The 25,178-nt window shown below is 46.5% G+C and overlaps 1 protein-coding gene across 3 annotated transcripts; it reads left to right on the top strand.

Moving 5' to 3' along the window:
- The first annotated feature begins 1,257 nt into the window (after positions 1–1,257).
- Positions 1,258–24,651, top strand: RNF112 (ring finger protein 112). 3 transcript variants are annotated; one of them, XM_077917154.1, is made up of 14 exons: positions 1,258–1,403; positions 8,254–8,328; positions 10,467–10,770; positions 11,260–11,463; positions 12,235–12,372; positions 13,210–13,314; positions 13,422–13,472; positions 14,273–14,329; positions 16,407–16,493; positions 17,606–17,726; positions 18,811–18,941; positions 21,171–21,224; positions 21,894–21,968; positions 22,667–24,651. In XM_077917154.1, the coding sequence occupies exons 2-14, from the start codon at positions 8,306–8,308 to the stop codon at positions 23,207–23,209; spliced, it is 1,893 nt and encodes a 630-aa protein (XP_077773280.1). In that variant the 5' UTR covers positions 1,258–1,403; positions 8,254–8,305; the 3' UTR covers positions 23,210–24,651. The 3 variants fall into 3 exon arrangements, with proteins under 3 accessions (XP_077773280.1, XP_077773282.1, XP_077773281.1); XM_077917155.1 differs by lacking the exon at positions 1,258–1,403 and adding an exon at positions 6,447–7,417; XM_077917156.1 differs by lacking the exon at positions 8,254–8,328 and having other exon boundaries at positions 1,266–1,403.
- The last annotated feature ends 527 nt before the right edge of the window (positions 24,652–25,178 follow it).

Genomic DNA, 25,178 nt, shown 5'->3' with positions numbered 1-25,178 from the left:
TGGACTGCAAGAAGATCAAACGCATCCATTCTTAAGGAAATCAGCCCTGAGTGCTCACTGGAAGGACAGATCGTGAAGTTGAGGCTCCAGTACTTTGGCCACCTCATGAGAAAAGAAGACTCCCTGGAGAAGACACTGATGCTGGCACAAGGAGAAGGGGGCGACAGAGGACGAGATGGTTGGATAGTGTTTTCGAGGTTACCAGCATGAGTTTGACCAAACTGCGGGAGGTAGTGGAGGACAGAGGTGCCTGGCATGCTCTGGTCCATGGGGTCACGAAGAGTCGGACACGACTAAACGACTAAACAACAACAACAAATCTATCTATGTACCCAGACTGCAGATGTTGTGTGTGGCTGCCATAGGTTCAGAAGCACTCAGGAAGCGAAACTGTAACTATTTCAACAAACTCCAGGTTAATAATAAGAGTGAAGTAAACATTTGCTTGGATACAGCCCAGTATTCTTACTGAGACACAGAGGTGATTATTCTTTAAAAAACCAAATCTCACTATTCAAAGAAAGCTAAGTTCCAGAGATATTCATCTGTCATGCATGTACAAGAAAGGAAAAAATGGTTCTCTAAATTTCTGGTGGCGGGTAAGCAGGGATTCCAACTTGAGGAAAATATTGGGGGGGGGGGGCGCAGGTAAACCCCACCCCACAAGACGTGGCACAAGCACACCATTTTAATGGCAATGCCCATCAACTGGGGTGGGTGAAGAAGGCTCCAAAATTTTATGGGAGGGGGGCGAAGGGACCTCGGACCCTAGGAATTGGCTCCTATGAGGATAAGAACTTGTATCAGAATTCCAAAATCCATTTCATGGGAGGGAAAGGGGCAGTCAGAGAGGGACGATAGCGCCCCTGGCCATGCACCTGCAACACTCGATTTTTATCATAGGGTGGCTCAGTTTAACAACGATCTCCACCTTTGCGGAGAGGGCAGAGATGACATGCAAAGCAGTTTTAAAACAAACCAGAAACTGGGAAAGTTGACATGTGTCAGCAGGAGTTGTGTGCGCGTGCATGAGGGGAGAGGGGGGCTAGAGTCAGACAGGACTGATTCATCCGTCCCCACCCCGCCAAAGCCCTGCCTTAGAATGTTAAAACAACTTGACTCGCTTTTTCTTGTCCATTTCCTTTATCTTCCCTTTATCCTTTCTTCTCGCTGCCCCGCCCCTCTGTCTCTCTCCTCCAAGTCTCTCCCCCCCCTCCCTCACCGAAAAAGGCACGGTCCGGAGTCACCTTCTATTGGCCAATCGCTCCTGCCTTCTCAGAAGCATCGCCAGAATGGGGAAGTAGCTGTGCGTTCTTCGCGCAACAGCGATGTTTTTACTTTCACTTCTTACGCCTTCGCCCGCCGGCATTGTTGAGGGGTCTGCGGAGCGTGATCGGGAGCAGGTAGGAGCGTGCACCCGCAGATGAATCTCCTGTGTGAGGGGCTTTTCTTTCCGCCCCCGCCCCCTTTTCCTGCCTCCTCTGTCATGCAGGAGGCTGATCCTTGTGCCATGCGTTGTCATGCTCAGCTGACGGAGAGAGAGCCTCCCGTCCCTTCTTCCTCGTTCCTCGTGGGCTTCTTTCTTCTTTTGCTTGTGTTTTAAAGATAGATTTAGCCTCCTCGTCTTTCTGCCTTCGTTGCTTGGGAAACTTCGCGTCCTGAAGATCGGGTGGGATTTCAGCTCCACCTTTGACAGCTGCAGGTTTTGTTTTGTTTTCTTCCCCTTGGATGCATTACGAGTGCATTTTGATACGAAGCAGGAGTGAGGACGGCTCGGGGACAGGATTGGGCATAAAAACATCGAAGTGAATGTATAGGGATCATTTCGGTGTTATTGCAATGTTAAGAAAGCTTCGTGCTGCACTGTTCTCTTTGCCTTACCGCCTAGTCCAGGGTTTGACAACTTGGTGCCTACAATTCCAGTAATTCCTGACCAGTAATTTATACTGGCTGGGGCAGATGGGGGTTGTAGTTTAAAATATCTGGAGGGCATATCAGACATTGGCTATCCATGCCCTGTTGGTGCCTGAGTCTCCAATTCCTTGGTTCAATTTGCCTGAAATGTGTCACTTCTAAAAGTTGCTAAGTTAAGGGGTAAAAAGAGGAAGAGAGCCAATTTCTCACCAAACATACCTTTATAGCCATTCTAATCAGAAATACCTTTACACCAGGGGTGCCAACTTGAATAAAATATTGTGGGGGCCCAGGTAAGCCCCGTTCCACATAACTGATCACATGGCACAGTGCACACGCGCGCGCGCGCGCGCACACACACACACACACACACACACACTATTTGAATGGGAATGCCCACCAACTTTGTGAGGGTCCGCCCCCTCAAAGATTTTATTGTGGGGGCTGAAGTCCCCACAGCCCCTAGGGGTTGGCTCCTATACTTTGTACCCATTATAGTCAATGAAGGGCTAGCAGAAATGATAAATGGCAACCTTCCCTCCTCCCTTAAAATTCTAGTTGTTTTATGTTTTTACTGTAAACTGCCTCGGTAATACATGTATCAGTGTTGGTATGGCAATCCAGTGAATAAATGAAGGGTATTATCTCAAGGAAAGGCAGGGCTAACCTTCAAGCACACATTTCTAGCTCTGCTCCTGTACAAAATGTATTCTATCAGCCTCTTTGCATAGGAAGGCCAGTATATGGTGTCCTATGCATGTCTTCTGTGTGTCAGTGATCATAGTAGTATCTGTAGAGTTGGAAGGTACCTCAAGGATTATTTAGTCCACGTCCACCCCCGCAATGCAGGAATCCTGTTCACAGCTATCCCTTGGTGGGCTTGAACCACCAACCTTCTGGTTAAGAGCCAGACACACTGACTCATTGAACCACTTTGTAAATGCTCACAGACACTGTGGGTTGGATACAAAGAAAGTTCAAGCTACTCTGTAGTCCTGTTGAAATCAATGGCCATGGCTTGACTTTATATTCCATTGGGACAAAAGTGTAGCTAACTTAACCTCTGGATCCAGCCTGATGTTCTTGCTTTGGATACTGTGAGGTTAGGTGCTGGCAGTGAAGGTAACAGTTCTGGGCTTAACACTTTAAGTGCCCCTGGTTCAAATTAAGCTGAAGACTGGGAGGAAGTAGGTGTAGATCTTCACTCCAAAATCAGAGCTCCTCGGACACATATAGTGCGTTGTTCCAATAACTTAAAGGCTGCCAACACCCTTTATTGTTGCTACTGAGGTTTAATGACCAGAGCCACTGTAGTGTAGTGGTGTTTGACTAAGACTGTAATTTCAAACCCAGTCACCTGGGGATAAATTGATGGTACAATTCACGGGTTGGATCAGATTGTAAGATACTGAGCTGTATTGCAGGGAGCCAAAATCCCTCAGTCAGAAACTTGCTAGTTGGCTTTAGGCATGTCACTCTCTTTCATCCTTGACCCCTGGTTCTCCTACAATATAACAGTGCAATTATTTGGAGCATACTTTTGGGAGTATGGAGAGTGCTGAGGACCTTCTGTGTAGATTTTGCACCTCTAAGCAGAAAGAAGGAGAGAAACTCTGCATATGTGCAGTGAATGGGTAAAATCATACGATGACTGGCCTGAAAGGACAAATTATTATTATAATAATGTATTTATTTATACCCTGCCATTTCACCTTACAGGACTCAAGGCGGCTTACCAGGAGTGCCAGCTTGGCCCTGTGGCCCTGGGTGCCATGCAGTGTGCATGGCCCTGGCACTGAAATTTGTGGGTGCCCGGCCCCTTCATGGGGGATTTTGTGGGTGCTTAGGCACCCAGGGCCCCAGGGAGCTGGCACCTATGTGGCTTACAGATAAAAACTATAATCAATTTAAACTCAGGGAAAATGATAATAATAATAATAATAATAATAATAATAATAATAATAATAATAATAATTAATTGTATATACAGATATAAAATCTATTTAAAACATTCAAATAATTACAATAAAAAACAGCACAGCACCAGCCCTTTCCATAAAAGCTGTCAATTCCCAAAAGCCTGTGGGAACAAAATGGTATTCCAATGTCAGCAGCAGGTCAACAAGGAGGGAGCCAGCCTAGCTTGTCCAGGGAGGGAGATCCAAAATCTGGGAGAAGTCACCAAGAAGGTCTCTTCCCATGTCCCCACCAAGCGTGCCAGAGAGGGTGGCAGGACTAAGAAAAATACTTCCCTTGAAAATCTCTGAAGCCGGGCAGGTTCATATAAGAGAATATGGTCTTTCAGATAGCTTGGATCTAAGCCTTGTACAGCTTTATAGGTCATAACCAGCACTTTGAATTGTGCTTAGAAGCAGACCGCTTTAGCAGGGGAGTCATATGCTCCCTATAGTGAGCCCCAGTCAACAAACTGGCTGCAGCTCTTTGAGCCAGTTGAAGTTTCTGAGCATTTTTGAAAGGCAGCCCCACACGGAGTGGGTTACAGTAATACAAACAGGATGTAACTAAGGCGTATGCTGCTGTGGCCAAATCAGACATCTGAAGAAACGGGCACCTCAAGGAACCCTCAAGGAGAAGGTTGCACAGGTCTTGAAGGCCTGCATGATGTACTGTTAGTAAATATCCGCAAGAGAGAGAGAGAGAGCAATTAGGAAATCTGCCAACGTTCTTCCACCTAATGAAGGAAACCACAGTAATTTTAAAGAAATTAAAGGGCAAGATCACTGAGTTAATGTAAGTGCAGTGAATTCTCTAACGTTCAATAAATGTGCCTTTGGTCATTTTTGCACAGGGTTGGAATTTAATTATAAAGTGCCACTTTTGATGGTGCAAACTGATTGCAGGGGCTCCCATGCATGTGTGGAGCTTTCATATTTGAAATGGCTTCCTGGCTCAGTTGGTTAGAGCGTGGTGCTGATAATGCCAAGGTTGCTGGTTTGACAGCTGCATATTCTTGCATTGCAGGGGGTTGGACTAGATGATCCTCAGGGTCCCTTCCAACTCTACAATTCTAGGACAGTCCTCCATGTACAGGTTTTTGTACAGGGAAGCTGCTCTCTTCACTGGAAGAAAAGGTCACATAACCTGATGCATAAGTGCCTCTGAGCACATGCAGATCTTTACATCCAGGGGAAAAGAGTTTTCTGCATCCTTTGGCGAAGATGCCCGGTATCTTATTTCAGAAGCTGGCAAACTGAGCAGAAGAAATGTTGTGGATTTAAACCACCACCAAGGAGGATTTCCTCTGCCCTCATCTCTTGCCCACTCATACCTGGTTCTCTCAGACATTTATGCAAGCCCAGTTTTGCACCAGGCAGCATTTAAACCAAGAGAACAAAACAAAGAAGTGCCCAGCTTATCTTTGCCATCTGTTTCCTCGCCTCTGACACAGTTTCTCCTCATCTCTTTTTAATGCAGAGGCTTGCATGACTGCTCCATTAGTTCAAGGGCATTTTCAGGTCTTTCCCTATATCTAGGTGGGTCTCTGCAACCTGGTGCCCTCCAGGCAATCTACCCCAGTGCTGGTGCTAATGGGAGTTGTACTGCAAAACAAAATATTTGCTATTGTTCAATGCTTATCTCCATTCCACCATTTGGCCAAACAGGCAGGGTTGGTCAAATAAAAGGCACGGAGGCCACATGCAGTCCTTAAGACCCTCAACATTTGAGTGCCTCTCCCCAGCCCTTGCCCTGCCTTCCCAAAGCTGGGTAAGTGTGCCTCCTTCAAAAGTGGGCCGGAGGGTTGCAACATGAGAATGTGCCTTCTCTGTGGTGGCTCCCTGCTTGTGGAATGCTTTCCCAAGGGAGGCTCACCTGGCCCCTTTGTTAGATATCTTTAAGTTCCAGGCAAAAGCTTTCCTCTTCTCCCAGGCCTTTGGATAATTAAACAATCTATAGCCTTTAAAACTGTGTTGTTGTTGTTGTTGTTGTTGTTGTTACAGTAGTACAGTCATACCTTGGGATAAATACGCTTCAGGTTGAGTGCGTTACTTCCGGGTTTTGCCACTCGTGCATGTGCAGACGGTCAAAATGACGTCACGTGCATGCGTGGAAGTCGCAAAACGTGACCCGCACACACGCAGACGCACTGTCGTGTCTTGCGTTCCATTCAGGATGCGAACAGGGCTCCAGAACGGATCCCGTTCACATCCCGAGGTACCACTGTACAGTCACACCTTGGTTCTCGAACACCTTGGTACTCATACGTATTGGCTCCCAAACGCCTCAAGCCCAGAAGTGTTCCAGTCAGGGGTGGAGGAAGGGGGGGTGAGGTGGGGGTGGGGGTTCACCCCGCGTGTCACCACTGAGGGGGGGGGGTGACAAAATGCCAGGCGGCACTCAGCATGGAGCCATGTGTCTCTCCTGGGAGTGATGCGGTTGCTTGGGTGCCCGCAGGCTCTGCTCTGCTCCAAACAGTCCAGCTGCAGGGCAGCTGAGTGGGAGGAGGCAGGCAGACTCCTTGGAGGCCCCATGGAGCTCGCCCCGCCCTGTGGGTGGCTGCCCCCACCTCTGGGCCCAGGGCACACACATCGCCCCAGGTGCCCAATTGGCTTTCTCCGCTGCTTGTTCTGGTTTGCGAATGTTTTTCGGAAGCCAAACATCCAACACAGCTTCCGCTTGAGTGCAGGAAGCTCTTGCAGCCCATTGGAAGCTACGGTTTGGTTTTCGAATGGTTTTGGGACTCCCAGAATGGATTAAGTTCAAGAACCAAGGTACCACTGTATGTATTTTTTCTGTAGATCTCAGGTCGGTTTACAACATAAAATGGCAATATAAAAAACAATCATAGAATAGCTTTGGAGTAGATTTTTCTCACTTCTGCTTCTCTGTGTAGGCATGCTTGTCTAGATTAGCCTGATAACTACAGGAAAGGTGCCTCAGTTGGAGCTTCATTACAATCTGACAAGTTTTGGCAATAAGTTAATAATGAATTTGTGAAAAATGGAGTGGATGGGAAGTTATATGTAAAGTAAGAAGATATTCTTTATTTTATTATATTACGGTTTTTCCCCTTTTAGTTGATTTGCTTTATAATTTTGTATTAATGGATGGTGAAGAATCTTTCTTTTGTTTATTTGAATTAAGCAAATAAAATTTTAAAAATGGAAAAAGAAAAGAAAAACTACTACAGGAAAGGTGCCTCAGTTGGAGCTTCATTACGACTGAAAAGATTAAAGTTGGCAGTTTGTGGAGTTGATATCTCTAACCGCCAGCCTGTTGTGAGCAACACCCTTACACTTTCTGTACAGCAGAGACTTCCTGAAACGTTTTTGGCCCACTGGTAGATTATTCAGTCTGGGAGAGCAGCATACACACAAACATTATATCATCAGCTTCAGCCTCCGCCATCCTCCACTTCATTTTATTCAGTTTGTTTCTTTCATGACATTTAAAAAGAAAGAAGAAAATTCTTCCTTTGAGGAGTTCAAGGCAACAGCTGTAGTTCTCCCACCTGCCCATTTTACCCTCACAGCATCTTTGTAAGGTAGGTTGGATGTGATTGGCACTTCATAGATGAGTGGCGATTTGAACTTCGCTCTCCCTGGCGCCATCCTTTAAGTTGCACCCGTATAAATGCCTCCTTTATCCCCAAACACAGAAGTGACTCCATTGGATCCTAAGTAAGTCCATCGTTTTTAGCTGATGGTTCACACTTTCATACTCACCGCATGATGACTTACAGGTGTAAGATGATTATAATGATGGCAGGCCAGACATGACAAGTAAATAGGAAAAAATATATGTGGGACCTGCAGCTAAATATTGCAACATGGAGTGTTTTTGTTCAGAATTCTAGTGACTCCACTCCATTTTCTCTTCCTCTAAATAGTCTGCATGCCATGGCTACTTAGCAATGGGCTGTTTGTGGGGGTTCATCCTCCCCTTTAAGTTTCCCCCCTATTTCTTCTACATTGGCAAACCTTTGGGTTTCCCCGAGTCTCTTACTCCCCTTCTTTTACATGTGGGTGGCACCCCCCCCCCATGCTAAAAGTGTGACATTTACTGTAACAGCTTTATGGTGAGTATCTGCACCTTTTCTTCTTAAAAAACAAAAGCACTGGGAAGAGAAGTATGTACGCCACTTTGAGTTCCTTGGAGGAAAAGTGGGATAGAAATGTAATAAATGAATCATGAAATAAATATTTATTCCATCCCAAATGAGGTGAAAGAGGGGGATCTCCAGGTGTTTTAGTGATCTCCTATGCACCCTTACCACCTCCTCCTCCTGCTGCTCCTTTGTTTCTCTATTCCTTGCATTACACCAGTGGATACTGAGGAAAGGAGGCACTGGCTAACAGTAACATTATCTTCTTGTTCTAGGAGCAGGGAAGGTTATACTGTGGGAGGCTGCCAGCATCATCCTATCCCCAGGATGGGAAACACAAATACTAAACCGTGAGTTGGCTCTTGTTTAGCTATTCTCCTCACCCACCCACCAACCCTACTAGAAAAGAAGAAGAAGTAGAAGAGTTTGGACTTGATATCCCACCTTTTACTCTCCTTAAGGAGTCTCAAAGCAGCTAACATTCTCCTTTCCCTTCCTCCCCCACAACAAACACTCTGTGAGGTGAGTGGGGCTGAGAGACTTCAGAGAAGTGTGACTAGCCCAAGGTCAGCCAGCAGCTGCATGTGGAGGAGTGGGGAAGCGAACCCAGTTCATCATATTACAAGTTCACTGCTCTTAACCACTACACCACACTGGCTCTACCAAGAAAGAAAAAGAAGTGCATATCTTAGGAAATGATGTCTGAAAGAATCAGCACAATATCTAGATTTGATTCAACCTTTCTTTCATGATTATTACTGCCACTGTAGCATAGGAATGAGAGTGTCAGACTGGGACTGGGGAAACCCAGAGTCAAATCCCTAATCATCCTTGTCCTTGATGGGTGGGCAGCAGACCAATCACTATCTCTCTGCCTAGGGCAGTGGTTGTGAACCTATGGCACAGGTGCCAGAGTGGGCATGCAGAGCCCTCTCTGTTGGCACGTGCCATCATGCCAGCAGTACCATTGTTTGGGGTTTTCAAATTGGGCAGCCACTTCCCCCCACGCCTCCTCGTGAGTAAACCACTCCCTCCCCGCCGGCAGCAGCTTACCTCCACAAAGCAGCTGTATTCCTGCCTCCCTGCCTTCCCACCCCCGGTGATTGGTGGGATTTTTTGCAGCCAGCAGGCTGTAGTTCCTGCGATTGGTGACTTTGTCAAGGGTTTTTGTTGACTGGTTGCTGCCTGCGATCCTTGAGACTATGTGTTGTTTCTGCTCTGCGTGCCATAGGAAGCGTTTATAATGTGTGAGAGTGTTTTTCTCCCCCCCAAAAAACAACTGTGTTCCAAGCCCCCCCCCCCAAAAAAGCTCAACAACTCAGGTCAGCCCCCCAGCTCATTTTATTATGGTATGTTAATTATTATCCCATATTAAATTGCTGTGTTGGCACTTTAGGATAAATTAGTAGGTTTTGGGTTGCAGTTTGGGCACTCAATCTCCAAAAGATTTGCTACCACTGGCCTAGGGTAATGGTACAGAATTGTTGAGAGGATAAAAGTGGGTTGAGTTGGGACACCTTGACTTCTTTGGAATCATTGGTGAGTTCTAAGTGTAATAATACTATGATGGGCACATCGCTGCTAAGATGTCTTTAGTTCAAGGGACAATACTTTCCTAAGGAGATAAACACTATGGAGTCTTCTTCTTCTTCTTCTTCTTCTTCTTCTTCTTCTTCTTCTTCTTCTTCTTCTTCTTCTTCTTTTGCAGAGGGGAGCATTCCCATGTGTCACTGTAGGACTCAAGTCTCCTGAAGTTCATTTTTGTACCCTTGGTGTGTCCATCTTGGTGTGTGCATAAGGAGTTAACTCCAGGAAGCTTTTTCTATGAGTCATCCTCCTCAGACTGCCTGCCCTGCCCAGAGGCAATCTAATAACAGGTCTGGGGTTTATAGCTCCTTGTCTAAGCAATAAGCCTTAACTGGTGTTTCTCTTTCACTCTCTGTCACAACAAAACTCATAGGCTTCAAAATCTGTAGGGCTACTAGGTAGAGAAATGTTGACAGATTTACTCACCTACCCCATCACTCTTCCCCATATCAGCCTGCATAAACATAATTCAGGGTCTTCCAGTGTCTTGAGAGAAGGCATCTCTAGGCTGGAAATCAGGTAGTAAGCCACAGCTGGTGTTTCTTCCCCCTTCCCAATCCTGAGGAAACTTATGGGCCTCAAGATCAGCGGGGTTGCCAGGTGGAAATGAGCAGGTGGATTTGCTCATGCACCCCATCTCTCTTTTCCACAGCAGCTGGCAAAAACAGAATTCAGGGTCCTTCAGAGTCTAAGCAGAAGCCTGGTATTCATTGGGAGCACATTACAAACGGCTTCTTCAACTTTGTTCTTCCAAGAAAGAGCATTCAGCTAAGGGAGGTCACATCCCAGACAATTAACTGAGTGAAATGTGTAAACATGATTACAGTTGGCCTTTAACCAAGGCCTTATTTGTGGACACAGCAGAATGAGGTACTGTATTTTATCTGTTTGCTTTTTGCAGGCTGAGCTCACTGGTAAGCCCCACAAAGACGTCTAAAGGAGGCATGATCCAGGACCTGAAAGAGGACATAACTTGCTCCATCTGCCTCGAACCCTTTGAAGACCCTGTATCCATTGACTGTGGGCACAATTTCTGCAGGGTCTGCCTCTCTGCCCACTGGAGTGGAACCTCGCGCTATGGGTACCGCTGCCCCGAATGCCGCCATCCCTGCAGCCGGGAGAGGATGATCCCGGACACTCGGCTGCGGAGCCTGGTGGAAAAAATTGGACAGTTGCCTGTAAAGGAGGTGGTTGAGGAGGAACTGGTAAGACCCAATCTGGGGAGGCTTAAAGTGGCTTATATAAGTAACCATTTTATACCGTTTCCACTAGGACACTTGATGCAACATGAAGGAATCACAGCATCAATGCAAGTGGTGGCTGGGGAATCATATTTTGCATTTTCCTAGCTCCTCCTCTGACAATGAGTTTTCCCAGTAGAAAATGAATGCTATGAAAGCTCACCTCCAAATAGCAATATGCCCTAAAACACCTTAAAATTCTAGCCTGCTGTGGTGAGATTTATTGGTCAAGAAAGGAAGAGCTGTATATACAGTGGGTGACCAACAGTCGTCATCTGCTAGCAAGATTTTGGTGCACAGACGCTCAGTTGCCAGCCTGATGTAAAACTGATCACGATTATAAATTGATCTGCTGTGCTTTCTTCTGTGTTGACGTCTCTAAGATCCATGGGGTTGCCAGACTGTGGAGCATCTTCAGATCTTGGCAACCTATCCATCTCTCTTCTCTTTCAGGAGATACTGGAGCCAGGAAAGCCAGTGCAGCTGGTGGGCTTGGATGATGATGGAGATCTCTGCCTGGATGAGGAAGCCTTGAGCCGCTGCTTGGAGCAGGGGCAGGTGAAGGACGCCCCTGTCTGCCTGGTCTCCATTCTTGGGGAGCAACGGCGAGGAAAATCCTTCCTGCTGAACTTTCTCCTACGGCGGCTTCAGAACCTGGTGAGAACAAATGCATGGGAACTTCTCTCTGTGTGTGTTGTTAGGGTGGGTCAATAGGTGATGCTTGCAGAATTTCCATTTGAAAAGGGTCTAGCTTAGATGAATGTCCTTCACGGATCATGTTGCCCCATCTCATCTAGGTAATCAAGCTGTACAAAACGGGCTTTTGTGCAATGAATTTTGTGCAAGTGCAAGTCAGAGTTGAAATACTATTTATTTTGTTTTGTTTATATCCTGACATTTTAAATGAGGGCAGTGTGCATGTGGTCAGCCATCTAGACCCAGACCTGCTTAGCTTTAGCAAAGTGGTGACCACATGCACCTTCAGATTATACCCTGGGACACATTTGGGGTCAGAGCAGAAGTTAAGCAGCTGTGTGGACATCTAAGGGTATCAGAGGTATAAGAAGATGAGCCCTGCTGGATCAGGGCAAAGTTTCATGTAGTCCATCCTGTTTTCACAGTGGCCACCTAGATACATATGGAAAGCCTTCAAACAGAACCTGAGTACAACAGTCCACTCCCTGCTTGCAGTTCTCTACAATTGGTATTCAGAGACATACATTGTATGCAGGACAGTTGCTCCAGGTGGGTGGGGAGGGCAACCAGAGACACTCTTGCTTTCTTCAACCCTTATAGGCTCTGAATCAGAGAGTGGTATTGTCCTATCTAGCTCAATGCCACATAGCTTGCCTTTCCATCCCCTGTCTTCATGAACATTCTGTGGGTTTAACAAGATCACCATCCTCTGCCTTTCTTCCTTGTTGGCAGGAGGCTGAGGATGAATCATGGATGGGTCAAGAAGATGAAGCACTGACTGGTTTTGAATGGCAACCAGGACCTAACACCACCACCAAGGGTGTGTGGATATGGAGTCGGCCATTTTGGGTCCAGAGTGAACATGAAAAGGTAAGAACAGCACAGCACAGACTGTGAAGGTAACTAGGGAAAGAACAAGAGGAAGAAAGCTTCTCTCCCTCAAGGAAAATGGGACCTTCTGGTCATACCAGCCCCCTGGAGATGTCCTCGTGAAATACTTCCATTCCACATAATCTCTGCCCCACACTCCTCGCATCCTAACTCAGCCTTCCCCATCTTGCTGTTCTTTAGATGTTGTGGACTATAGTTCCCATAAGCCTCAGACAGTACTGGAGTTGTGGTCCAAAGTACTAAAATGCCCAGGCAAATGGGAAGGTCTTCTCTTTGCACTGTAAAGCTTATAATGTTAGTACTGGAACTGCAGCCTTGGGGATTGAAGTTGGAGTGCCACCACAGAAAAGGCTCTCTCCTTGCAGAATTACAACCACCCTGTGAAGTCTGTTAGGCTGAGAGACAGTGACTTTTTATGGTTATCTGGTGAGCTTTGTGGCTGAGTGAAGTCTGGCCTTCCAGATCCTAGTTTGATATTCTAACCATTACACTACACTGCACATCCTCTACGATCTATGGTGGGTATTTAGATCAGGGCCTCTTTGGAAGATCTCATGACATTGGCAGGCCGGTACAAGAAGAAGAGCTTAATCGGGAATTTGGATCCCAAGACATTTAGGATGTTCAAGGCCCATACCACCCCCTTCACTTGGGCTCAGCAATGGACAGGGAGCCAATATGGCTTAACATCCACAACAGACACATGCCATCTATAAGCTATAAGTAGGTATTTTGGAGCCCGCTGACCAAACTAATTTCTTTTCTCTCAGGAAACTTCTCCTATGAGAGTCCATTAATCTCTTACTGTCCCTTTAGATTGCCATGTTCTTGGTGGACACAGAGGGGTCGATGGATGTGGAAAGAAACGTTGAAGATGGTGTCAAGCTCTCAGCTTTCTCCATGCTGCTCAGCTCCTATCAGGTGGGTTCCTACCAGATCCCTCCTTTCCAGGTGTGCATTCTCTTCTTCCTTCCTGCTGCAAAAGTAAGTTCAGCGCATCTTCTGACACCCCTGTTGTTTCTTCCTAGATACTCAATTTGGCCACCATGATGAAGGACCCAGATTTGGAATACCTGGAGGTGAGTGGGATTGTAAAAGGGGAAAGGGGGATTGAGCATTATCCAGGGGAAGGATGAGGGAAATAGTTGGCTGGAACAAAAATACCTGGTTCTCTCCATGTGGGCTAGAAAGGTGGGTGGGCAAGATCCAGAATTCCTGCGTTCCCCCAAGTTTCAGGGAAGCAGAAGGCTGGATATATAGAACTGGAAGGGACAAAGTTTCTTTATGTCTAACAGTCCCTGATAGACAAAAGGCAGGTTTCTGTCCAGCAGAACAATCCATGCAGCCAAAACTGCCTCACACTGCAAGCAGAGAATCCGTGCACTGCCAGAAAATGCTGGAAAAGCAGATGCCAAGAGATGGCTTGAGTAAGCCATGCTGCACACTGCAGCGAAAGGCAATAAATCCCTAGGGCACCTGTCCCTGTCCTGTAGCCCTCCAGATGTTGTAGATTGAGTTTTTGGACCAAGATTGCTGTGGACTGAGTTTGAATGTTGTTCAGCCATGCAATTAATCATGAACCAGTCAAGACTTCCTCAGCTTTGCCTACCTCCAAGAGATATTATGAGCATAAAATGAGAAGACTCCAACTATGTTGTGGGGGTGGGGGGAAGTAAGGATACAAATGGTGATGTACATAACTAATACCACAATATAATAAATACCATAGCCATAAATTTATCCAGTGGGGTTTTGGCTCCTGGCTTCTCAAGCCCATGGCCTCTTGAGAGGGAAATAGATCTTGTGGGCTGGGCTAAAGGGCTAAGTAAACCAGATTTCTTCATTTCCTGGGTGTGTCTCCCACTTCCTCTGCCCACAGATGTTCATGTATGTAGCTGAGACGGTAGGAGGCTCCTGCAGATTAAAGCCCTTTCAGGTAATGTGCACCAGCTGCTCCACTTCCTTCTCTTTGTTTCATTCTCTTTTCCTTCCCCTACGATTGCCATGATGTTCATGTTCTCCGCCTCGCTGATCTGTCAAAGAGCTCCTTTGTTCCTGGGCTCCCGTCGCCTCAGCCACCTCTCCCAGCCTCGTGTTCCTCTGCCTGGCACCCACATCTCTTTTTCTCTCATTTGCAAACGCCCAATAATTTGTTCTTCCCACTGTTTTTGTTGTTGCTTTTTAAAACACCCCTTTGCATTTCTTTTCGATCATAAGGAGAGTGTCACAAACCCCAAATAACACCTCTATATGGAATGAAAAAGGCAAAACCGATATATAATTGGGCAGACATTGATTTGTCCACCCAAATCATATGTAAATCAGCTCTGGGCAATTCTGCCTATCCCAAGGTTGGGAATTTCATTCATCCAAGGGGCCATGCTTCTTTCTGGGTCACTTTCCAGGTGTCACATGCCAATGGTGAGTAGGGCCAGAAGCACACATGAGAAAACCAAGGGAACTGCCTTTTACCTTTGTACTGTAGGCATGTTTCTGCAGACACTTGCATTCCCCTCTCTGTCCTTCATCTAGACAAGCAAGAGATGTTATCAGAATGCAAGGAGGGCTCAAAGGAGGGAGTATGGCTTGGGGAGAATCCCATCATTTAAGTATGTGTTGTGTGAAGTCGTGCCTCCTTTTCTTTGCCCTGAATCTTCCCATGTTTGGCTTTATTCAGCTTGCAAACAGAACCTGAGCACAATGGCATTCTCCCACTTGTTTTTCTCCAGCAATTAGTATTGCCTCTGATACCTGAGCAGTAGCAATGGTAGTCATTGGTAACGTTATCCTGACCAGGTTGATGGTCGTCGCTGCATCTTCCATAGTTAAAACAATGCTCCATGTGAGGAAAGATTCTCCATTGTTTGTTCTGAATTTCACACCATTCATGGATGACCCATGGATGAGACAGGAAAAAGAGCATGTCCCTCTCTGTATTACTCGACACCAGACATTGTTTTCTATGCCTCTGTCATGTTCCCTGTTATTCACATTTTTCCTAAGGTAAAAACGCACAAATGCAACTGTTAATAATTATACCAATATTATTATTAGCCGCCCATCTGACTGGATTAACCTGCGCTTCCATGGACAGCGGTGAGTCCAAAAGAACCAGTGGCTATGCATTGTCATACGTGTGGAGGAAAAACTTAAACATGATGCAGTTTCCAAAAATTGACCAGAGGCAATTGTACTTCATCCAGCAGAGCTTTACTGGTGCTGAAGGCAAATGAGCATAAATGGTTACAAATCCAGTACATTCAGGATTGGCACAGTCCATAAAAATCCAGTTGCAGCACTTACAGTACAAAAACTTAACACTAAACATACTATGTACAGAACACCACACCAGAAGGAAGAGAGATAGAAAGAGAAAGTAAAACCCAGGCTCTTTCTGTCCTATATTTATAGTCAGCATGACCTTAATTGGAAGAGATAAGAGAACCAGTTCAAACCAGCTGTACTCAGCTTCCAGAAGGTATAACCAAAACAATCACGACCCTTCTGCTTGCTTCTCTCACACAGAGAAACTTCTAGTAGCTTCTAGAATCCTCTTGTATTAATCAGAATTAATCAGAAATTTCTCTACACATCAGCTCAATACTTTCTGCACTAAGAAATGCAAACTGGTCCTTTAGTGGCAGTTACTCAATGCAGGTCCAGGGAGACCCCACACCTGCCCTGTCCCCCCAGAAACATCTGTCTTGTTGGGATTCAACCTCAATCTGTTAACCACCATCCACCTTCCAACCACCTCCAGACACTCACACAGGACATTCACTGCTTTCACTGGTTCCGATTTAAATGATATATTGTTTGCATCATTTGCGTTGCACTTTTCTGCACAGCCTTACATTATCCCTTTTCAGCCTTACATTATCCCTTTTCAGACTCAGTGCCTGAGCTGGACACAGTATTCAAAGTGCGGTCATTGAAAGGAATTGTGTGAGAGTAATAGAAGCATATTGTAGCTGTAGGAAAAGCAGTTCACATGCTTCATCTTTCTGTTGCAGCATCTTGATGTCCTGGTACGTGACTGGTTCTTCCCACCTGTCTTTGGATTCCAGGAGGGGCAGAATTACCTCCAAAGTACCATACAGGTAAATGTGACAGTGGAAGCATTGGATGGAGAGCCTTTCTCCAGTTTCTCCATTCCAACTATGTGAGTAAGGTGGTTACCAGGGAGAGGGCCTTTTTGTTGGCGGCACCCCATTTTATAGAATGCCTTCCGAAGAAAGACTTGCCTGGTACCCAATCTATGGCCTTTTAAGGTTGAATAGAAGGTCATTTTGTTTATCCAGACCCATTGATTCAGGGATGGAGAATGAGATCCAACTGGTGGGGTGGGTCCTTATCTCATCTACCTTCATGGGCAGCTTGAACTGGTGGGTAGGGTCACTCATCCGTCATCACAGTGATGCAGATAACTCATTTTTGTCCACGTACTTTGAAGGGCACAGCTTTGTACTTTTCAGGTGCTGTTGATAGGAGATGCCCTTTGGGCCTAGTCACATCTTTACCTACCCCACACCTGGCATCAAATATGATGACAGGTGTAGGGTAAGTGGGCATGGCTTGGCTGAAATGGCCTGGTGGGTGTAACCGGGCTACTACTTTCATTGCAATAGGCATATTTAAATTCTTGTGCCAAGTACTTTCTCCCTTCCTGATTTTATGTTCTAATTGCTTTTAGCTTCTGGACGTATGTAGGATTCTGGATTTTTATTCCAACTGCTGTTTGTATTAGTTATCATTTGCTTTGTCAGCTCTATTATTTTTACTGTTGAAGTTATGGCATGTTGAATGCGTTAGAAAACTATGCAGAGATATAAGTGAGATTACAGGGAACCAGACAGAGGGCCTTCTCGGTGGTGGCGCCCACCCTGTGGAATGCCCTCCCATCAGATGTCAAGGAAATAAACAACTATCTGACTTTTAGAAGATATCTGAACGCAGCCTTGCTTAGGGAAGTTTTTAATGTTTGATGTTTTATTCTGTTTTTAATCTTTTGGGAGCTGCCCAGAGTAGCTGGGGAAACCCAGCCTGATGTGTGGGGTATAAATAATAATATGAATATGAATACGAATATATCAATCCAACCCAACTAGCTGCTTTGGAAGAGTGCTTGAGAAGTCCCATTCACAACAAGCCTGGCTCCGGGTGGTCGTTTTTGGATGGCTACATCTAATTCTCTCTCGTTCTTTCTCCTCAGAAACTGGATCCCAAAAGGCACCCACGGGCCCTGGAGGCCCTCAGGAACACCAGCACCCGCTGCTACCTGATGCCCTTCCCTGGCAAGAGGCTGGTGGTGGGAACTGAGGGCACACTTGCAGGTAAGAACCTCTTCTCTTTCCATCATTCCCACAAGTAGCTCCAAATCCAACTCTTGCTCCTCTAATCTGCATTAGCTCTGTGCAGCATGTGAGCTGTTCACTCATTCATCCACTAAGTGGAGCTTTGGTTCCATAATAAACTCCTTTGTTAATCCATAGTGGCGTTTTCTCCTTGCTAGCCAAAGACTTTAAAGAGGAGAAAACTGCTTAATTCTGCTATCTGGTGGCTGGAATTACTGGTTCCCTTTGATGTCCTCATTGTTTCTTTAGTCTGCCCATAGAAAGCAGTACAGTATGTACTACTTAACCCCAAAGCAATAGAAAAACATTTCCCCACTTCTATCATGTAAAAAAAGAAGAAGTAGTGACATTTCTTTCATTATTTACCAACCCTTCACTTCAAGGCCCCAGGGTGGGTCGCAAGAACTAACACAAAATGTTAAAAACAGTTTAAAACAACTTGCAATAACTTGGGTCCTTCCAGTTTCTCAGGCTTTGGCACCACTTATGTCAAACCTAAATGTGATGCAAAGAAATGTTATCTGTCACTTTGATCTACCATTTCTTCTCACTTTCTTCCACCCATGTCTAACTGGGCAGCAGCACCCTGGATCAGGCTGCAGGAGGGTGGAAGCTACAGCTTCTCATTGCCTAGCCCCAGACCAAGGCGGCTGAACATGTGACATGTCACCAACGCTGACCACTGACCATCCTGACTGGGGTTGATGGGACAGACCCCATGTTCCCCATTCCTGGTATTGAATGCAAACGTTTAACCAGAAGGTTGGTGGTTCAAGCCCAGCCATGGATGGCAGTGCAGGACGTTGGACTAGATGACCCTCAGGGTCCCTTCCAACTCTACAATTCTGTGGTTCTAAGTTACTGCTCCAAATGCTCTGTTCACGTGCTTTTGGGTTTCTCACTCCTTATATTAAGTGGCATGGTCAAATGTAAAATTGGGGAGGGCTACTGAACCTTCAGCATCATTCTTTGTGGCCACCAGGGGGAGCAGCTGTTCTGAGAGCGTCATTTGTTACAGTTCCTTTGCTTGAATTGCCTGCTTTGTTTTTGTTTCCCCTTCCAGACATGGATAAGGATTTTAGGGATTGCCTGAAGGCTTATGGGAACGACATAGCCAGAACAGCTGTAACGCATGTGAAGAGTGACCAGGAGGGAAGAGCCCTTACAGGGGCACAACTTGCAGCCAAGGTGAAGGTGAGAGATGCAGAATCAAGTCTCTAATCTGGACAGAACACGGAGAATTCCACCTGTTGGATTTCTGCCCGTCACACTGCTCTGATAGGCAAAGAAGATGTGCTATGTGCAAAGAGATGGCTTAGGGTAGGCTTATATAAAAGAGTAGAGGCTTTTGGTTCCGCTCTGCCTTAATGGAGGAAGACCCCATGACAGCAAGAGATTGTTGGCAAAGGGAAAACAAGGACGATTGAGGGCAATTATCCTTGCAAATCCTCCCCCCCCCCCCGGGATTGGGGGGATGGGGGTAGTTCGTCTCGGTACCTGGCTCTTACTCCGGCATGGAATGTGGGGGGCAAGGAGACACTGAGTGCAAAAGCACTTTGCCTGCCGAAAACCTCCCTACACCGCCATTAAGAAGTAGAGGCTCTCCTGTTAATTAGAGTTTAATTGCACTAAAGTACAGACATGTGCTAAAAGAGATTGCCCAATAAAAACATTGCCCTAACATGTACATGTACATATGACAGAAGTTTGATCTGTTGGCCCTCTTGTTGTCGGACTCCAAGATCCATCAGCCCCAGCCAATGTGGCCAGTGGTCAGAGATGGTGGGAGCTGTAGTCCATAAGCATTGGTGGCAGGGCAGGTGCTCTTCATCCCTGTGTTGCTTTTCAGCAGGTGAAGTTTTTCACAGCCCAGAGCTAAACATTATTGCATGCTAATAGCTGGACACCGTGTGACTGTTAAATGCACAGCTGTAGGGGCTGACTTAAAAGCTGGCCAGTCAAAGTCTAGTTTTTCTCTGAAATGTAACTGTTGCAATACAGGGTTGAAGTAAGATTCGGTGTCTGTGTGATGCTGTTTTGGCTATGTGAAGAAAGGCTGCTAGTATGTATGTGTGTAGATGGGTGTACTCTTGGAAAAATAGATACCCACTGGTTCTAATCTAAAAATAATTTAGACCTGGCTGATATCCAATGGGTGGATGTAACTCAGTGGTAGAACATATGCCTTGAATGCAGGAGGTCCGAGATTCAGTTCTTGGCATCTCCAGGTAAGGCTGGGAGAGACTCCTACCTGAAGCCCTGGAGAGGTGCTGCCAGTCAGTGTAGACAGTACTGAGCCCAATGGACCAAGGCTCTGACTTTGCTACATCCTGTATTCATTAGGAGCATCCATAGCTCAGTGTTAGAGCAACACCTTTGCATGCAGAAGGTTTGATCTCTAGATAGGAAAGGTTCCTGCCTAAAATCCTGGAGAACCACTGCTGGCCAGCATAGAGTACAGACAGTACAGTAGTACTTCAGGTTACAGACGTTTCAGGTTACAGACGCTTCAGGTTACAGACTCCGCTAACCCGGAAATAGTACCTCGGGTTAAGAACTTTGCTTCAGGATGAGAACAGAAATCGCACAGCAGTGGCGTGGCAGCAGCTGGAGGCCCCATTAGCTAAAGTGGTACCTCTGGTTAAGAACGGTTTCAGGTTAAGAATGGACCTCCAGAACAAATTAAGTTCTTAACCCGAGGTACCACTGTACTGAGCTAGATGGACCCAATGGCCTGACTCAGTATAAAGCAGCTTCCTATGTATTTTGGGAGAGGGACCAACTCATTTCCATCCCTGCCACTCACCTCAATTGCTAAGCTGTACTTCAGGTCTAGTGTAGCCAGTGCTGCTTTTGCTAACCAGGAGAAAGTTCTCTCCGTCAGGCACTCTGCTGCAACTCAGTAGTGCCGTTGACTCCCTTCAGCATGTCCAAGTGTTAGTGTGGGTGTGGCTTGTCCTAGCACACAGGCTGAGCTGCAACTCCTTTAGGCCATGCTGCCAAAGTCAAGATTTGTTTTTTGTTTTTCTCTTTTCTTTCCCTTTTTGGGATTTGCCAGTTGCCCTGGCTTGAACTCCATTTCTCTTGTGTTTGTCATTGGTTCTGCTTCTTACCTTTGTTTGTTCTAAATCTCATTGCAATCTTGATATTTTTATTATCCTAGTTGTATTAATTAACTGTTAAGGTCTCTTTAACTGTGAGGTTGCCTTATTAGGGCCCAAAGTCAAAACATTGTTTGTAAAAAAAGCAAATGAATGTACATGCTCCCAGTGTGGGAAAACAAATGTGATGTACGTGTGGACTGTGAATGTATTTAACTGCAGCACTGTGGCTTCTGACAGTATGTGACTGTCTTTTGGTGTGAGGGGACAGTTGTGAACCCCATCCTCAGATGCCACTCCTTTTCTTCTCTCTCCTTTTCAGAATTTCTCCTCTCTGATGAAGAAGTATAAGTTTGGCTTCTCTTCAGTCACTCAGGTATCAAACTTCACTCTCATCATCTGATGTTCATGATCAGCCCTGCTTCTGTTTCCTTGACCAGGCCCCCATATTGCTTGTCGTTTGGCTTACCTGTTTGATCTATTTAAGCAGAAGCTGCATTTTTGGACACTGCATCCATCAGCCAGGGTATATTTCAATGGCAAATAATACAATAACCTTGCTGAAGCTAAGAAGCTCTGGGTTTGGTTAGTGCTTGGATAGCAGACCACTGGTGTCCATCACTTGATAAATGAAATAAAAACCTTCTCGAGATGGGACTGAGAGGTCAGTGAGTGGGGGGGGGGGGGGACAGCTTCTGTTGCTGTGTTATCAATAGGGAAGGGCTATAACTCAGTGGTAGACTATTCATTATGCATACAGAAAGTTCAGGGTTCAATCCCTGGCAGCTCCAGGTAAGACTGGGAGAGACTACGGCCTGAAACCCTGGAGAGCCACATGGACCAATGGTTTGGCTGGGTGTAAGGCAGTTTCCTCTATTCCTGTCCATCACCACAAGTAAGATGTCATATGCAAACTGAAGAAGATGGCCGGCACAAGCAGGATTGGTACATGAATGAGCACTTACCTTCCTTTTCTGGCAATGGGGTTTGCGGGGACTCAACTGAAAAATGAGAATCTTCCGTTCTTTCCTTCCACCCTCCCCAGATGGCGATCACCTTACACAATCTGGACACCCAGGAAAAACTGCGGCAGGAGTTTGCAGATTTCATCAGAGAGCAGGTATGAGCAGAACCAAATCAACAGATGTGGCTGTGGGTTAAGAAAAATGTTGGCAAAGAAGATTTTGAGGAATTTCTGAGGGTTGGATTTGGGAGAAGGAAATAAATGTGCCGTGCAGGTTGCTGGTGGCAGGACATATTTATAATATTGGACCACTGTTGGATAACAGGGATAACAGGTGGTGTCGTCTGTAGGATCCATTTGAGAGAACTGTCCAGAAACATTTAAATTTTTAGATGTTTTGGATAGGATGTGAAACTCCAGGAGTGACTTTACTTTTGTACGGTAGGCTAGTTTCTGCACACACTCACACATCTCTGTCTATCCGATATCCAGGCAAGCACCAGGCATTGCCAGAATTCATGGACACATTACGGCGAGTCAAAACAACAACAAACTCGCAAGAAGGGCTTGAAGTAGGAGTGGTGAGGCCTGTGACTAGCAAAGAGGGGATCTAGCTATGCTTGGGGAGAGTCCCCAAGGGCCAGATAGAAAGGCCTGGAGAGTTACATTTAGCTCCCAAGCCTAAGGTTCCCCACGGGTGCCATATGATCCTCTAGGAGAAAGGGCAGGAGAAATACAATTGTATTACTATGAAGTGGGATTGTCTTGGGTCATGAACTGGCATCTCCTTTCTGTTTCCCTTTCCTCCTACCCAGTTCTGTAACCCTGACACATCTTTTCCTTCTTCCACTCAGGACGAGCTCTGTCGTCCCATGATTGCTGGCATGCAAGTGACTCCCAAGTCCATGACGCGGCGCCTTCTGAGCAAGCAGTGTGAATTAATTCGGCGGTGTGAGGAGTCTCTGCAGGGTGATGAACCGGGCCGGACAGAGTCCATCTTGTCACTGGAAGACCACCTGAAGCACGAAGCTCAAATTTTTAAGGAGCGCTACCACCGTCGCTACAAGTCCCATGCCCTCAAAGCTGGGATGGCAATTGGCGTGGGTGCTGTGGGGTTAGCTGGCGGGGCCATTGGAGCCGGCGTGGCAGCTGCTGTGTTGGCCGCAGAAGCCATTGCGCTGAGCACTGGCACTGCCGCTACGTTTGCCATTGGGACCATGGCTGGCGCAGGCACCTTTGCGGTCATTGGCGGTGGGGTGGGGGCTGGGGTGGGGAGCAGCATCGGGGAGAGGAGGACCCAGGAGGCCAAGAATGTGGGTGAAGATGACCCTGAAGGTGAAGAGGAGACCAGCCTCTCAGACGAAAGGTGCCTCATTGGGCCACGAAACTCACCTTAGGGTTGACAAAGAGGCAGTCCTGTGACCTACAGCTTCCGCTGCAAACAAGTGGCAGATCACTGTAGCCTGCACACCTCTCCTTTTCTCATTCAGGCATATCTCCAAGGGTGTGGATGGCAGCAAGGGAATGGATCTTACACACTGTCCTGTAAAACACATTAAGAATTGTTCTCCCTCTCGTGGCTGGTTAAGGGATAGCAAAATAGCATGCCCTTAATGTTCATCAGGGACGCGGGTGGCGCTGTGGGTAAAAGCCTCAGCACCTAGGGCTTGCCGATCGAAAGGTTGGCGGTTCGAATCCCCACGGCGGGGTGCGCTCCCGCTGCTCGGTCCCAGCGCCTGCCAACCAAGCAGTTCGAAAGCACCCCCGGGTGCAAGTAGATAAATAGGGACCGCTTACTAGCGGGAAGGTAAACAGTGTTTCTGTGTGTCTCCGGACAGCGCTGGCCCCCGGCCTCTAGAGTGAGATGGGCGCACAGCCCTAGAGTCTGTCAAGACTGGCCCGTACGGGCAGGGGTACCTTTACCTTTAATGTTCATCAACATGGAGAGGTGACACACTAGTGATGACTTGAGGCCTAGTAATGCGGCCTTCTGATGCTAGGGTGATTGCATTCTCTCTAGTGGTAGGTAAGGGAGCAGTGCTTCCTTCTGTGTCCATTTCCAGCTTTCTTCAGTGCCCAGGACAGGTAATGCAGAACAGGGGGCCTCTGGAGTATCATGGACCCTTTTGCAGGTTACTTTTGCCCTCAACACCTATGCTGAGATAATAAGCACAGTGAAGGGGACGGGGAAATCGGACCCTTCCTATTTTTTCCTTGGCCTATCTGTAGCACCAGCAACACAAGCTAGGGAGCAGCCTGGTGGCATCCTAGAAGGGCATCCTGGGAGAAACATTACTGCCACCTCTTTAAAGAGGTACATATTGAAAAGTGAGCCCTCACTTTAGCCTCTAGTGTGAAGTCAGGGAATGGAAAGAAGTTATTTTCTTCTTGATGTAGTTAAGCTGCACCCTCTCCCTGCAATTTATTTCAGGAGGTCAAAACCTTTCAGCTGTTACCATGTTCATGGGGGGTTAATCAGTTTCAGCACCCTGCTGATTCAGTCTCTCAGGTATGCAATGTCAGGTGAGTGAGGGATGCAGTTCCCGATTCTATTGAACAGCAAAGGCTACTAGGAAATTTGCACTTGTTCATGGGAATAAAGCCTCTCTCATTATCCTCAGGGAAACCTTCCCACTGATTCTCCATAGTGTATTCTGAAGTGCCTAGAAACTTGATGTTCTGACGCAACACGTTTTAGGAAAGCAAATTCATTGTCAGAAATACTCTATATTCCCGGCATTATATCCAAGTGCCTTGGCTTTGGGGGCTGCTTATTACTTGTCCCTGCCCACCCAGCCTCTCTTGGCTCTTGTTTCAGGAAATACATTTATTTATTTTACCTGGCTTGGCTGTGTGTGTGGTTTTTCCGCCCCCTTCTTGCTCAGACTGCAGCTCAGGATCCAAACCTTTGTGGTAGGTCTTTCCACCACCATTTCCTCCCCCTCCCACCCCACTACACACACCCAAAACACAACCAGTTTTATGAGAACACAAAAAGAACGCCATATATCCTGGTTCTCAGCCATCACAATGCTGTAGCCTCAGGTGACTTTTGCCTTAATTGCAGGGGACAAAATCCAGATGTGAACAGCCTGGAGTCAAAACAAGCTTATTGGCAGGACACGAGAAGGCTGGGGAAAGCAGTGTTTAGTCTTCATTTCCATCTTCTAAGTTTGCTTTGCAGTTTGGATGGTTACTCAGGCCAGCCAGATGTCAAAAGAAGCACACATTTTGAAGAACTAATACTCTTTTTCTCGGTGCAGGGAAGTTGACCAGTAAAGAAATAACAAATTACCTAAACTTGGGGAGGGGAACCTGTCACTCTCCAAATGTTGCTGTACTAACTCCCATCAGTATGGCCAACAA

Source organism: Podarcis muralis, chromosome 13, assembly GCF_964188315.1.
Source record: "Podarcis muralis chromosome 13, rPodMur119.hap1.1, whole genome shotgun sequence".
Taxonomy (NCBI): Eukaryota; Metazoa; Chordata; class Lepidosauria; order Squamata; family Lacertidae; genus Podarcis; species Podarcis muralis.
This window is presented reverse-complemented; position numbering and strand designations above follow the sequence as displayed.